At 44.5% G+C, this 12,967-nt stretch overlaps 2 protein-coding genes across 2 annotated transcripts; one reads left to right on the top strand and one right to left on the bottom strand.

Annotated features, from left to right (window-relative positions):
- Window positions 1-113: 113 nt before the first annotated feature.
- serpine3 (serpin peptidase inhibitor, clade E (nexin, plasminogen activator inhibitor type 1), member 3) lies at window positions 114-4,064 on the bottom strand (the record flags this gene model as incomplete). Its single annotated transcript, XM_079277287.1, has 8 exons — window positions 114-169; window positions 539-622; window positions 694-780; window positions 1,316-1,416; window positions 1,512-1,710; window positions 2,331-2,567; window positions 2,734-3,153; window positions 3,800-4,064. The coding sequence occupies 8 exons, from the start codon at window positions 4,062-4,064 to the stop codon at window positions 114-116; spliced, it is 1,449 nt and encodes a 482-aa protein (XP_079133413.1).
- A 5,955-nt stretch (window positions 4,065-10,019) lies between these two features.
- Window positions 10,020-12,627, top strand: tsn (translin). The gene is made up of 6 exons (XM_079277674.1): window positions 10,020-10,180; window positions 10,817-10,910; window positions 10,988-11,084; window positions 11,575-11,690; window positions 11,893-11,972; window positions 12,078-12,627. Exons 1-6 carry the CDS (start codon window positions 10,115-10,117, stop codon window positions 12,306-12,308), a joined length of 684 nt encoding a protein of 227 aa, XP_079133800.1. The 5' UTR covers window positions 10,020-10,114; the 3' UTR covers window positions 12,309-12,627.
- Window positions 12,628-12,967: the final 340 nt, after the last annotated feature.

Below are 12,967 nucleotides of genomic sequence, written 5' to 3'. Positions count from 1 at the left end.
TATAGTAGTAGTACTATATACCAGTAAAGGACTAAAACACTGAGCGTAAAACATGTTATAAAATTTTATTTACAGACATTTACAGTATTTCCCTCTCCCTGAAGTGAGGTGCGTCAGCGTGCTGCTTGTTCTGTTGGGTTCATCACTCGTCCCATGAACAAGATGGATCCTGAAATAAAGAACATTAAAAACAAATTGTATTTTTAAATTCCTGAAAAAGATGATTTATGATGAATATTTGTGATTTTAACACTTTAAAGTGTTTACAAACCAAATGTTATTGCACTTTGTTCATAGCGCAGTACTTTCAAAATAAAAGTGCACAACGCACTACTTTTAAATTCATCATTGAACTTTGCCACAACAATGAGATTAATCGTTGGCCAGCACTAAAAAAAGATGAACGTTTGAACATCTCCATTAATGTTTATTACATGTAATAATACATGTTCATGTTTATTGTTGCATATGATCTCAGCTCATATTAACGGAGTGCAGTGTGATGCATCACACTGCGCTGGGACACTTATATCATCACCTGTGTTAGTCTGTCGCAGCAGGAATAGAAACGGACGGTCCGCCTTGAACACAGGAGCTCTGGATCGTTTGAGGAGAACCATGGCTGGAACATCACACAGGGTCATCGTCATGAGGTTATTGTTCTGTTTCTCTTCGTTGTTTCTCGTGTCTCACCTGTAGCCGCCGCTGCCTTCGTCCCGTCTTCTGCGACGTCGATTCTCACTTCATGGAAAGCATCGGAGACGTAGAGACTCTCCTTCACTGCAGGAGGAAACAAGCTGTCAGCCAATCGGTGAGCAGCATGCATGAGTTAAAGCTGCATTCTCTCTAGTGTCCACCAGGGGGCGACTCCTCTGGTTGTATAGAAGTCTATAGAAAATGACTCTACTTCTCTCTTGATTTATTCCCTCAGTAAACATTGTAAACATGAGTTTATGTCTCAATCTCTAGTTTCAAGTCTTCTTCAATACAGCATGATGTTCATTTAGTACATTATGGTCCATTTAGAGTCACACAGACCATAAAGCAGGGGATGCTTTAGGGCGGGGCTACACACTGATTGACAGGTCTCTACCAGAGACATATACGGCGTCTCTACGTCACTCCTCAGTCCATATATGGTCACTTCCTGTTCACTGGTTGCATTCAAACAAGATGGCGACGGCAAAATCAGGAACTCGATGCATCATTCACTGAGCCTCGTAGGCGTAGTGTCCTTTTCAATAAAATCGTTTCTGGTTCTGATTCAGTTTGGATCTTTGTGACGGTCCAGATCTAATGGACTAAATGTTCTGACCTGATATTCCGGTGAAATCCGCCGCCGTCGGGTCGAAGGCGTCGCTGATGCCCATGGCGGGAAGCACCGACCTCAGGTTGAACCTGTTCTGCATCCTGAACCTGCCAAACAGCAGACAGGAAGTAGTTTGTACCTCTGAAGATGACGTCAGAGTCTAAAATAAACAACTTTCTGTCCCGTGGTGCACGATGTTGACCTCGGTAGGAGGACGTCCATCTTGGTTCTGCGGAGGCCCGTGTCCCAGGAGGCCAGCTGGTGGGCGCTGAGTTGGGCTTCCAGGGAGGACAGCGGCGTCTTCCTCTTGCTGGGCAGCACCACCTGCAGGCTGAGGGACCGGCCCAGGTACGGCAGCTCCAACACGGTGTAGCGCTGGTCCCACGCCGTCCGGAACTGACCTGAAGGGAGCGAGTCGGTTTAAAGGAGCAGGGTGTCTGTGGCCGACTAAACGGAGAGTTCCTCAAACGTCCACTAGAGGCTCCCAGAGAGTCGATCCTCACAGAGCTCCATGTTAAAATCAACTTTAGCAGAAATAAACACGTTTGGAGCGGATATCTCCGTATCGCTACGTTTCAGAAGTGTTTGGTTTTTGGCCTTTCTGGGCTGCCGTAGAAAAGTAGTGTAATCCCTGAAGAACTCCCGCTCTGTCGATATAAACAACTTCTACGCTGACGAAGAAACCAACAGCCGACCCAAGTCGTTGTTGGTTTCTTGTCACTTCTGTCGTTATTTAAACCCAAAGATCTGTTGTTAAACATAAGTAAGTTGCTTTCTGTGAAGAAGGAAGTTTATTTTGAAAAGACTGTAAATTGGCACGAGAAATGAGGAGAAACGTTTTTGTAATAAATCGTACTAACAGTTAAATACTAAGAGAAGATGTTGATTCACATTAAATTACATTTCTGTGAACAGATCCTCCTGAAGATAAACTCATTTCACCTCGTCGATAACCACAAACACAAAGATATGAAACCATGAGAACTATTCACGTTATTGTCAGAAGAGAAAGACGACTTACCGAAGCTGACCTCGCTGGCCTGGTGCATCATGGGTACTTTGACGGTGGTCCCGTCAGAGAGGATGAAGGGCAGGTTCTGTGTGCTGCTGAACAAGAACTGTTTCTGCCAGACGCCCCTGAAGGCCACAGTGTTGACCAGAGCCATCTGCAGCCGCTGGCCCCACCAGGGGGCCTCGGCCTGGGGCTCACCGGAGCCCGACAGGTCCCCACTGCTGCTCCCTGCCTGGAGGGACTCCTCTGGGGGGGAATGAGGAAGGTTAAAGCTGCATGAGGAGATATTCTGTGGCCACTAGGGGGCAGAGAAGCTCCTCAGAGACGTGTGAGTGAACGTTTCCTGCAACTATTGCTGTGAACACTACGCGTTCAGCTGCTAAGAGGTTCTGTACGGCGGTGCGTCCCTTACCGGCGGCGCGTCCCTTACCGGCGGCGCGTCCCTTACCGGCGGCGCGTCCCGTACCGGCGGCGCGTCCCTTACCGGCGGCGCGTCCCGTACCGGCGGCGCGTCCCGTACCGGCGGCGCGTCCCTTACCGGCGGCGCGTCCCGTACCGGCGGCGCGTCCCTTACCGGCGGCGCGTCCCGTACCGGCGGCGCGTCCCGTACCGGCGGCGCGTCCCGTACCGGCGGTGCGTCTCTTACCGGCGGTGCGTCCCGTGAGCTTCAGTTGGCTGAAGTCGGTCCATGCCGCTGCGAGCCGCGTGAAGTCGCTCAGCAGCTGAACGCCGCTCTGCATGAACAGCGTGCAGCTCTGGTGCAGCATCGGGTCCTGGCTGCTGTTGCTGCCGTCTCTGTGGGAATGAAGCAGGAAGTCGTGGACCTGGACGTCTGGAGGACGGGAAGACACAGAGGACGAGAGGACACGGAGGACAGGTGAGAAATATGAAGGAATAACTCAGAGCATATTCAACTGTCGTCACATTAATTTCTGTAAATATATAAATATATATATTATTTATTTATTTTTTGTTTGAATATTTAGTTTGTTATATTATTACATTTTTTTATTTAAAAAATAAATGATATATTAATTTCTATTCCTTTATTGTTTCTTATTCTTTTCCTTGTTTTTTGATTTTCAAGAGAGAAAAATTTATAAATTACATTTATTTTAAATATACAGAATTCTGTCATATTAAAATATATATAAATTAAAATATAAATAAATGAACAAATGTAAAAATCAAATCATTCTAACAATTAAATGTTGTACATTTGTATGTGTTTATTGTCGTTGTTTCGTCTCTTTTCTTCTTTTACTGATGTATTCTCCTTTGTGAGGCTCTTGTGACTCTGAACGTGTGTTTCTTTGCATATTAGTCTCATTTATTTATCATAAACATCAGAACAACATATGAAAGACAGCGTGGCTCAGAGCTCTGATGGGCCCTGATGGACCCTGCTGGGCCCTGATGGACCCTGATGGTCCCTGATGGACTCTGGTGGACCCTGATGGTCCCTGAAGGTCTCCTACCCTTCACGTTGTATCCTAACGTGGCCTCCAGCTGAGCCAGCGTGTTGCCCCTGGCACCGAGCTGCAGCAGCCCCAGAGACGAGGACACGCTGGCCGGAGACACCATCAGGTTGGAGTTGTTCTCCGTCTCGGTGAGCGTCTGGTAGAGCCGCACAGCGAACCTGCCGTGCAGCTCCGCCATGCTGCCCCGAAAGCTGCCGTCACACCGGCTCCCCTCCACCAACCAGAGGCAGATGAAGAGCGACGCCACCGGCAGGAGACGCATGTCCTCAGTGCTGCAGGACGGGGAACCGAGTGTCCAACTGGATCCTGCAGGACAAAGACAAGGGGAGGGAGTCAAACGAGATCCTGCAGGACTGAGACAAGGAGAGGGAGTCAAACTAGATCCTGCAGGACTGAGACAAGGAGAGGGAGTCAAACTAGATCCTGCAGGACTAAGACAAGGAGAGGGAGTCAAACTAGATCCTGCAGGACTAAGACAAGGAGAGGGAGTCAAACGAGATCCTGCAGGACTGAGACAAGGAGAGGGAGTCAAACTAGATCCTGCAGGACTAAGACAAGGAGAGGGAGTCAAACTAGATCCTGCAGGACTGAGACAAGGAGAGGGAGTCAAACGAGATCCTGCAGGACTGAGACAAGGAGAGGGAGTCAAACTAGATCCTGCAGGACTGAGACAAGGAGAGGGAGTCAAACTAGATCCTGCAGGACTAAGACAAGGAGAGGGAGTCAAACTAGATCCTGCAGGACAAAGACAAGGAGAGGGAGTCAAACTAGATCCTGCAGGACAAAGACAAGGAGAGGGAGTCAAACTAGATCCTGCAGGACAAAGACAAGGAGAGGGAGTCAAACGAGATCCTGCAGGACTGAGACAAGGAGAGGGAGTCAAACGAGATCCTGCAGGACTAAGACAAGGAGAGGGAGTCAAACTAGATCCTGCAGGACTAAGACAAGGAGAGGGAGTCAAACGAGATCCTGCAGGACTAAGACAAGGAGAGGGAGTCAAACGAGATCCTGCAGGACTGAGACAAGGAGAGGGAGTCAAACTAGATCCTGCAGGACTGAGACAAGGAGAGGGAGTCAAACTAGATCCTGCAGGACTGAGACAAGGAGAGGGAGTCAAACTAGATCCTGCAGGACTGAGACAAGGAGAGGGAGTCAAACTAGATCCTGCAGGACTAAGACAAGGAGAGGGAGTCAAACGAGATCCTGCAGGACTGAGACAAGGAGAGGGAGTCAAACGAGATCCTGCAGGACTGAGACAAGGAGAGGGAGTCAAACTAGATCCTGCAGGACTGAGACAAGGAGAGGGAGTCAAACTAGATCCTGCAGGACTGAGACAAGGAGAGGGAGTCAAACTAGATCCTGCAGGACTAAGACAAGGAGAGGGAGTCAAACTAGATCCTGCAGGACTAAGACAAGGAGAGGGAGTCAAACGAGATCCTGTATAACCAGGTTCACATTTAGTTCACATATTTAATATATATATGTTTCAGTTGAAATTTATAATAGAAATTATGAATAAACATGATATATCTGCAGCAGTAATATTCATATCAGGTTAAATCCGTTCAGTGTAAGTCGATTGACTAACGTATTATAAAGTATTACTGTAAAAAGCACAACAGTAGCATCACAATATACTTTACAAGTATACCAAAGTAAACATTCTGCAGAATAACATACTTTTTGTTTTAATGTCATAATTATTGATTATTATTTTAATTCTGTAAAATGTCTAAAGTTATTAAATAAAAGCAGAACAGTAAGAAGTACAATGTTTACCTCTAAGATGTCGTGGAGAAATATAAAGTAGCAGAACAATGACATATTTAAGTATAAGTACCTTAAACTTGTACTTCAGTATTGGAGTAAATGTACTTCGTTACACATTATACACCACTGATTATAATCATAAACTATAAACATAATATAACAATAACACTCACTGACCTTTCTGCATAATTAGCATAAACGTGTATTTCTAGTGTACTTCTCCTCCGTTTTTCTCCTTTTACTTTAGTAAATGATCAGAATACAAAAACATGAGTGTAGTTTATTAAAATTACTTCCTTTATTCCTCATAACGTCTTCCTGTTGTTTCTGTCTCAGGTGACATATTACTGTGATGATGTCATAGGTGGTCCTACCTGTGGACAGGTGAGGTCGTGTCTCCAGCTGTTCTCTCAGACCGACACCAACCATCCAGCCTGTTGGTCCCTGGACGGTCTACCACGGTCCTCTGGGCTCTGGTTCGGTCCTCTTGTCTGGTCTCTGATCTCTGGTTCGGTCCTCTTGTCTGGTCTCTGGTTCGGTCCTCTTGTCTGGTCTCTGGTCTCTGGTTCGGTCCTCTTGTCTGGTCTCTGGTTCGGTCCTCTTGTCTGGTCTCTGATCTCTGGTTCGGTCCTCTTGTCTGGTCTCTGGTTCGGTCCTCTTGTCTGGTCTCTGGTTCGGTCCTCTTGTCTGGTCTCTGATCTCTGGTTCGGTCCTCTTGTCTGGTCTCTGGTTCGGTCCTCTTGTCTGGTCTCTGGTTCGGTCCTCTTGTCTGGTCTCTGGTCTCTGGTTCGGTCCTCTTGTCTGGTCTCTGGTTCGGTCCTCTTGTCTGGTCTCTGGTTCGGTCCTCTTGTCTGGTCTCTGGTTCGGTCCTCTTGTCTGGTCTCTGGTTCGGTCCTCTTGTCTGGTCTCTGGTCCTCTCTCTGTCCCCGGGTGCAGGTCTCTGGTCCGGTCCCGCGGTGGTGTCTCTCTGAGCCGGTCTCTAGTCATAAGACGTGTTTAAAGCGAGCCGGGCTCTCGGTCTCCGTCGGAGATGTCCGTACCACTCGTCCGGGATTCCTGCCTCCCTCCTCGGGGCCGTGAGAGCCAGGCTCCCCGACCAGCAAATCCCAGACCGGGACACACGCGCTCACAAGCGTGTGAGTTCTGTGTGCTCTAATTCTGGAGACACTAGAAGTTATGAATACTTTATAGAGGAAACGCATTCATGTGATAATGAGTTTCCCGTCTCCTCCAGGAGAACAAGGAGATCATTCTGCACTGATCCCAGAAATAGTTTATTAAAAACCTGCAAGAAACGAATAAACCTCAGATATAGATCATATAGATATCATATAGATATTACACAGATATATATTATATAGATATAGATCATATAGATATAGATATTATATAGATATAGATCATATAGATATCATATAGATATTATATAGCTCATATAGATATAGATCATATAGATATTATATAGATCATATAGATATAGATATTATATAGATATAGATCATATAGATATTATATAGATCATATCTATATAGATCATATAGATATAGATCATATAGATATAGATCATAGAGATATTATATAGATCATATAGATATAGATATTATATAGATATAGATCATATAGATATTATATAGATCATATCTATATAGATCATATAGATATAGATCATAGAGATATTATATAGATCATATAGATATAGATCATATAGATATTATATAGATATAGATCATATAGATATTATGTAGATCATATATATGTAGATCATATAGATATGATATAGATCATACAGATATTATATGGATATAGATGATATAGATAGATAGATACAGGTCTATAGATATAGACGTGTCGTCACCTGACTGCCTCACCTGGTGGACTGATTGTGAACTCATTGTTGCAATAAATCGTTGAATGTGAATTTGATTTGAAATCTTTATTCTGATGAAGTTATGACGCAGTGTTGCGTGTGAGTCCTGCTTTAAGCTTTAGTCTCCGTCACTGTAATACTGTAAGTTAAATAAGAAGAGGACTTGATGACGGCTTGTCCCGCGTTTCCTCTGAATTAGACACTCAGACGTCTCAATAAACTGCTGACATTCTTTCCATGAAGAAGAGAACACGACTGGTGTCTTTGTCTAACGAGGACTCGACTCGAGGCTCGCCGTCATTAAACCGACTCCACACATCTTGTTATAGCGATAAGAACAACACATAAATCACATTAAGAGAATGAACTGATCTACATTTTTTAAATATACAGAATATATTTCTTTAAAAAAAATATTTATTTTTGAAAATATATTATTCAATATATACAGAAATAAATGAAAACGCTTATCATTATAATTAGTTTGTTAGTCTTAATATTTCCATTTTTGATTCCATTTATTTATTGCTCTTTAATTTGTCATTTTAATTGTTTTCTATTTTATTTATTCTTCTTTATATTTCCACATTTATTTCATTATTATTTCACTGATTTCTTTTATTTTTATGGCACTCCTATAAAATCCTGCTAACTCAGCATCTTGTGGCTCTGTATGTTCGATTGGAAGATATGAGAATAATTATTATAATATATTATTTAATAAAGTATATTCAGTGGAGCAGAGGTACTGATACTGTGCATGTTCACGTGCACAGTACCTCTGCTCCTTCCTCAAGGAACCATGATGAGGCCTCCGCCTCTCAACCTAATCCTCACTGACGGAGACCGACCAGGCTCTCCATTCACACCACCTGACCTGTGACCCTGGAGGAGGAGGAGGAAGGAAGAGGAGGAGGAAGAGGAGGAGGAAGAGGAGGAGGAAGAGGAGGAGGAACGTGATTTTTACCAGGGAGCTGATTGGACCGAAAAACCTGAGTTAGGACTAAAGATAGCTGGCTCAGTATGTCATCATGGTTCAGGTTCAAGAGGAGGAAGAAGAGGAAGATGAAGAAGAGTAACAAGAACTCCTTCACAGTGAAGACCTTCAGTTCATGTCGTACCTCGTAGTCCAACTTCAGTGGATCAGAACCTTCAGCTCTGGAATGAATCTGCAGACGCTCCGGTTCTTCATGGATCATCAACAGACTGTAGCTTTAAGTCTGGCAGCGCTTTAATGACTACCGGCCCTTTAAGAGGAGTCAGCAGCCAATGAGGATAGAAAACGACCAATTTAGTGATGTATTATTATCATTATGTATGATTACATCAGCTCCCTGAGATGAATACATGACTCAGGAGAGGAAATGTGAAACAAACCAAAGTGTTGAGTTGTCGTGAAGTAACGATAGTAATATTCATTTTCTGTACGCTCTAATTTTAAGCACAAGCACAATGTTTGTATCAAACATAACTGAGTGGTTTAGTTGCAGTGACTCACAGCTGAGATTACAAGAGGAGAAGACGATGAAGATGAAAGCAGAAGGAATCACACTGCTGCTGAAGGACCTCAGTGACAAAGTTCAGCTTCTGTTCAAGCAGAGTTGAGATGCTCGGCTGTGATTGGCCGGCTGCTGGTGGCCTGCTTATGGATTACAGGCCGCTACGGAGCCACAGCGATCTGCCAGGTACGCCTCGCAGGATTAAAGCCAGTCGAGCTGGCACTGAGAGAGGGCGACGAGTCCTCACCTCGCCGGAGCCCCAAAGGATCATGGGAAAAAAAAGTGTTCACACAGCAGCTTTAAAACACATGCAGGGTCACCTTTAAACAATAAGATGAACCAATAACGTCCTGAACGTTATCAGAGCAGAGAAGCAACACGTCTCTGCTGCTGTTTGAAGAGAAGCTTTCCTCACTTCAATCCATCAAACTCCATCATAACTCATAATTATTGATTCCTAAACCAGTCAGATACTGATCACTGCTCACTGCTCACTTCTGAGGTGATCTGCTGAACTTACTCTGTGATGATCCACCATGAAGCTATTAGACACTGGAGGAGGAGAGCTGAATTCAGATGTTTGGACTTCATAAACTGATGAAAATTGTATTTATTCACAACTGTTTGAATCAACACTTTAAAATGATGTGTTGTGTAAATACTATTAGCAGTCTTATGAAATCACGTGTCTCTTTGTTAAAGATTAGTTTGTGTAAATACGTTTGGTGCAAGCGTTCAATTTAGTAATATAAAAAAAAGATAATGAATGAATTATATTAATGTTGTTATAGAGATTATAGACTGAATAATTCACATGTTGCTCTCAACAGCTTTCAGAAAAACAACATATGTTATTGATTGTAACATTTACATTTATGAATAAAATGCTATTATAAAAATATTTATCTTGTATTTGTTTGTTTATTTTAAACAAACACCACATTTTTCCAGACAAATGTAAAGTGAATTATTATTATTTTGTTATTATTTATGATACCTTTCCTGTTTTAATACATGCAATAAATACATAAATATATTTTCTTCAGCACCACAAACATTGGCGACAGCAGCATGACCTCATCTCTACGCGCCACACGAAGCAGCGCGGAGCGGTTCTCGTGCACGTTCTTTTTCTAAATTAGCTTAGCCTAGCTAGCTGCTGCACGGATCCCCAGCATGTCTGTGACCGAGATGTTCAGCTACATTCAGGGCTTCCTGAGCGCCGACCAGGACGTCCGAGAGGTACGAATGAGCCGCGAGGCTGCGAACAGCGTTAGCGCTCCAGAGACCGTTAGCTTAGCGGCTAACTAGCGGCTAACTGTTGTCTGCTGCACGCAGCCAGCTGCGCTCTAAATGGTCGAGTACGACAACGAGCTGCACGACGTCACTTCGTTCTGTTACGTTCCCTTAAAGTAGAATGACGTGACGCTCTGCTGTCTGTTCTACTGTTATTAACGCGCGTTAAAGTCGCCATGTGGCGCTGAGATGTGACGCCGGACTTCATTTAACAACATGTTGAATTAAGACTTCGTTATCTGACGCGTGTCGCTCTTTAGTCACGTGCTCTTAACGTTCACGTGTGTTCTCTTTGATCTTCACTCTAAATAGTTTGACTCAATTTTTATTCCATCAAAATACAAAATATGAATCTAAATGACAATAAAAAGTCATAAAATAATTACGTTGACTTGATTCGGATTCCAGCATCAGTTTCATTGCCAAACAGGACAAATATAAATATAACACAAAGACTTTATAGATGAATGTGTTATGATCCTTTAAACGTGTGACACGTCTTTAGATTATGAGTTCATTCTGTTAAACAGACACGTTATTAATATTACTATTTAAACGCACTTCATCTGCTCTCTGTTGCAGGATATCCGTAAAGTGGTCCAGACGTTGGAGCAGACGGCCAGAGAGATCCTGACGGTCCTCCAAAGTGTCCACCAGCCGTCCGGCTTCAAAGAGAGTGAGCGCTGAACTCAGTGACGTCGTCTCAGAGTCATCGTCCGTCTCCTGAAGTAATCTTCTTCTTCTCTTGTGTAGTTCCCAGTAAATGTGCCAAAGCTCGGGAGTTGTTCTGCACGGTCCGCACGCAGCTCGGCGACCTGAAAACAAAGTTCCCTGTGGAGCAGTACTACAGGTAATAATGCCATGAACACGAACACGGGTCATACAGTTCCACCTGCTGCACTCAGACGCCAACACTTCATTTCACACTTCACTTCCTTCCTGATCTGACGTGTTTACTTCCTCTAGCAAATGTTTTCTGCCGTTTACAAATGAAGGAATACTCTTTAACGCGGCACAGCTACATGAACAGACACACACACAGATATAGATGTGTGTGTGTCAGTGTGTTGTTTTACTGAACTCTGTGTCTCCACCATCTGCTCTGCTCTGCAGCAGTTTAACACTCCTTTGGTCAAAGATGTGTCCGTGTGAGACGTGATTCACTCTGAAGGAGATTTAATACTTGAACCTTTTTGAAGTCTTTGTATTTAAAACACACGTGGTCAAACTACACAACATGTTGTCTCAGCATACACACGTATATCTTTAACAAAGATGAATAATAGACAAAACAACTGGGATGAAATGATGAAGTGCAGAGAACTACGTGTGTTCTTCAGGTTCCATGAGCATTGGCGCTTCGTGCTGCAGCGCCTGGCCTTCCTCGCCGCCTTCGTGGTTTATCTGGAGACAGAAACCCTGGTGGTCCGGGAGGAAGTCGCCAAAATACTCAGCAGTAAGTAAAAAGAAAAATCACCAACACTACATTTTACAGATGCCATGTGAACACATCATGATGACGTCATAGTGTACCTTCAGGCAGTACTGTGTTCACTGAGCAGAGCCTGAAGGCATCACGGTGTAGCTGTAACACCAGTTCAGTGACTGTTCCTGGGGAACGAGGCTTCACTCTTCTTCTTGTTCCTCCTCTTCTTCAGTCGAGGTGGTGCGAGAGAAAGGCTTCCACCTGGACGTGGAGGACTACCTGGCAGGTGTGCTCATCATGGCCAGTGAGCTGGTGAGTTCGTCCTTCATTTCTCGTGTCTTATGTTGAACGAGTCGTCTGTTGATGGACTCTGACGCTCAGCGGTGATTTTGAACGATCTCCCGTGTCTCGGTCCAGTCGCGGTTGGCGGTGAACAGCGTGACGGCGGGCGACTACACCCGGCCGCTCCGCATCTCCAACTTCATCAACGAGCTGGACTCGGGCTTCCGGCTGCTCAACCTGAAGAACGACCCGCTGAGGAAGCGGTACGACGGCCTGAAGTACGACGTGAAGAAGATCGAGGAGGTGGTGTACGACCTGTCCATCCGCGGGCTCGCCAAGGAGGCCGAGGCCGGCGGGGACGAGTAGCGCGGAGCCGGGGATCGAACCCGCGGCTCGGCAGCCCGGCGAGCGAGCGACGGTCTGTTCGAGTTCGTTGCCGTTTGTTTTTTATAAGCTCGGTGTGTTTTGATGACTGAGCGGCTTCTTGTTGGATCTCATGATATCGATGTTGCATCATAACTCTGTTCTGCCTCAGATTCCTTCTGTGTTTGTTCGACATGTTGGTTCTCCGCTGAGTCGCCGGCGGTGTCTTTGCTTTGGACTCTGTTGTTAAAGAGAAACTCAGGAGCCTCATTTGTGAAGGAAATATTCCAACAATCCAATAAATACGTTTCCAGCATTCAAACCAGATTTTGATGATTTCTGACTTTGATATGACGATTCGCTCCAAACCTGCGTTCACAGAATACCTTTTAATAAATGAGGCTCCAGCAGCAGAACAAAGAAATGAAGACGCATCAGTGAGAACAACGAGACATTTTAATAATCTGTCTGTTAAACAGCGAACAGACTCGTGTGAACGTGCTGCATTCTTTATTTTGCAACTTTATAAAACAAATGAGTGAATTGCACTACAAACAAGGTCGTGTTTAAATGGTATTAATATAATTCACAATATCTGACGTCCGGGGAGAGATGATACAGCAGGTCTTCCACAATGCAGATGAGAACAAAGAGAAACCGTT

Source organism: Melanostigma gelatinosum, assembly GCF_949748355.1.
Source record: "Melanostigma gelatinosum genome assembly, chromosome: 10".
In the NCBI taxonomy this organism is placed as follows: domain Eukaryota; kingdom Metazoa; phylum Chordata; class Actinopteri; order Perciformes; family Zoarcidae; genus Melanostigma; species Melanostigma gelatinosum.
The sequence above is the reverse complement of the archived record's forward strand: the minus strand, read 5'-3'. Positions and strand labels throughout refer to the sequence as shown.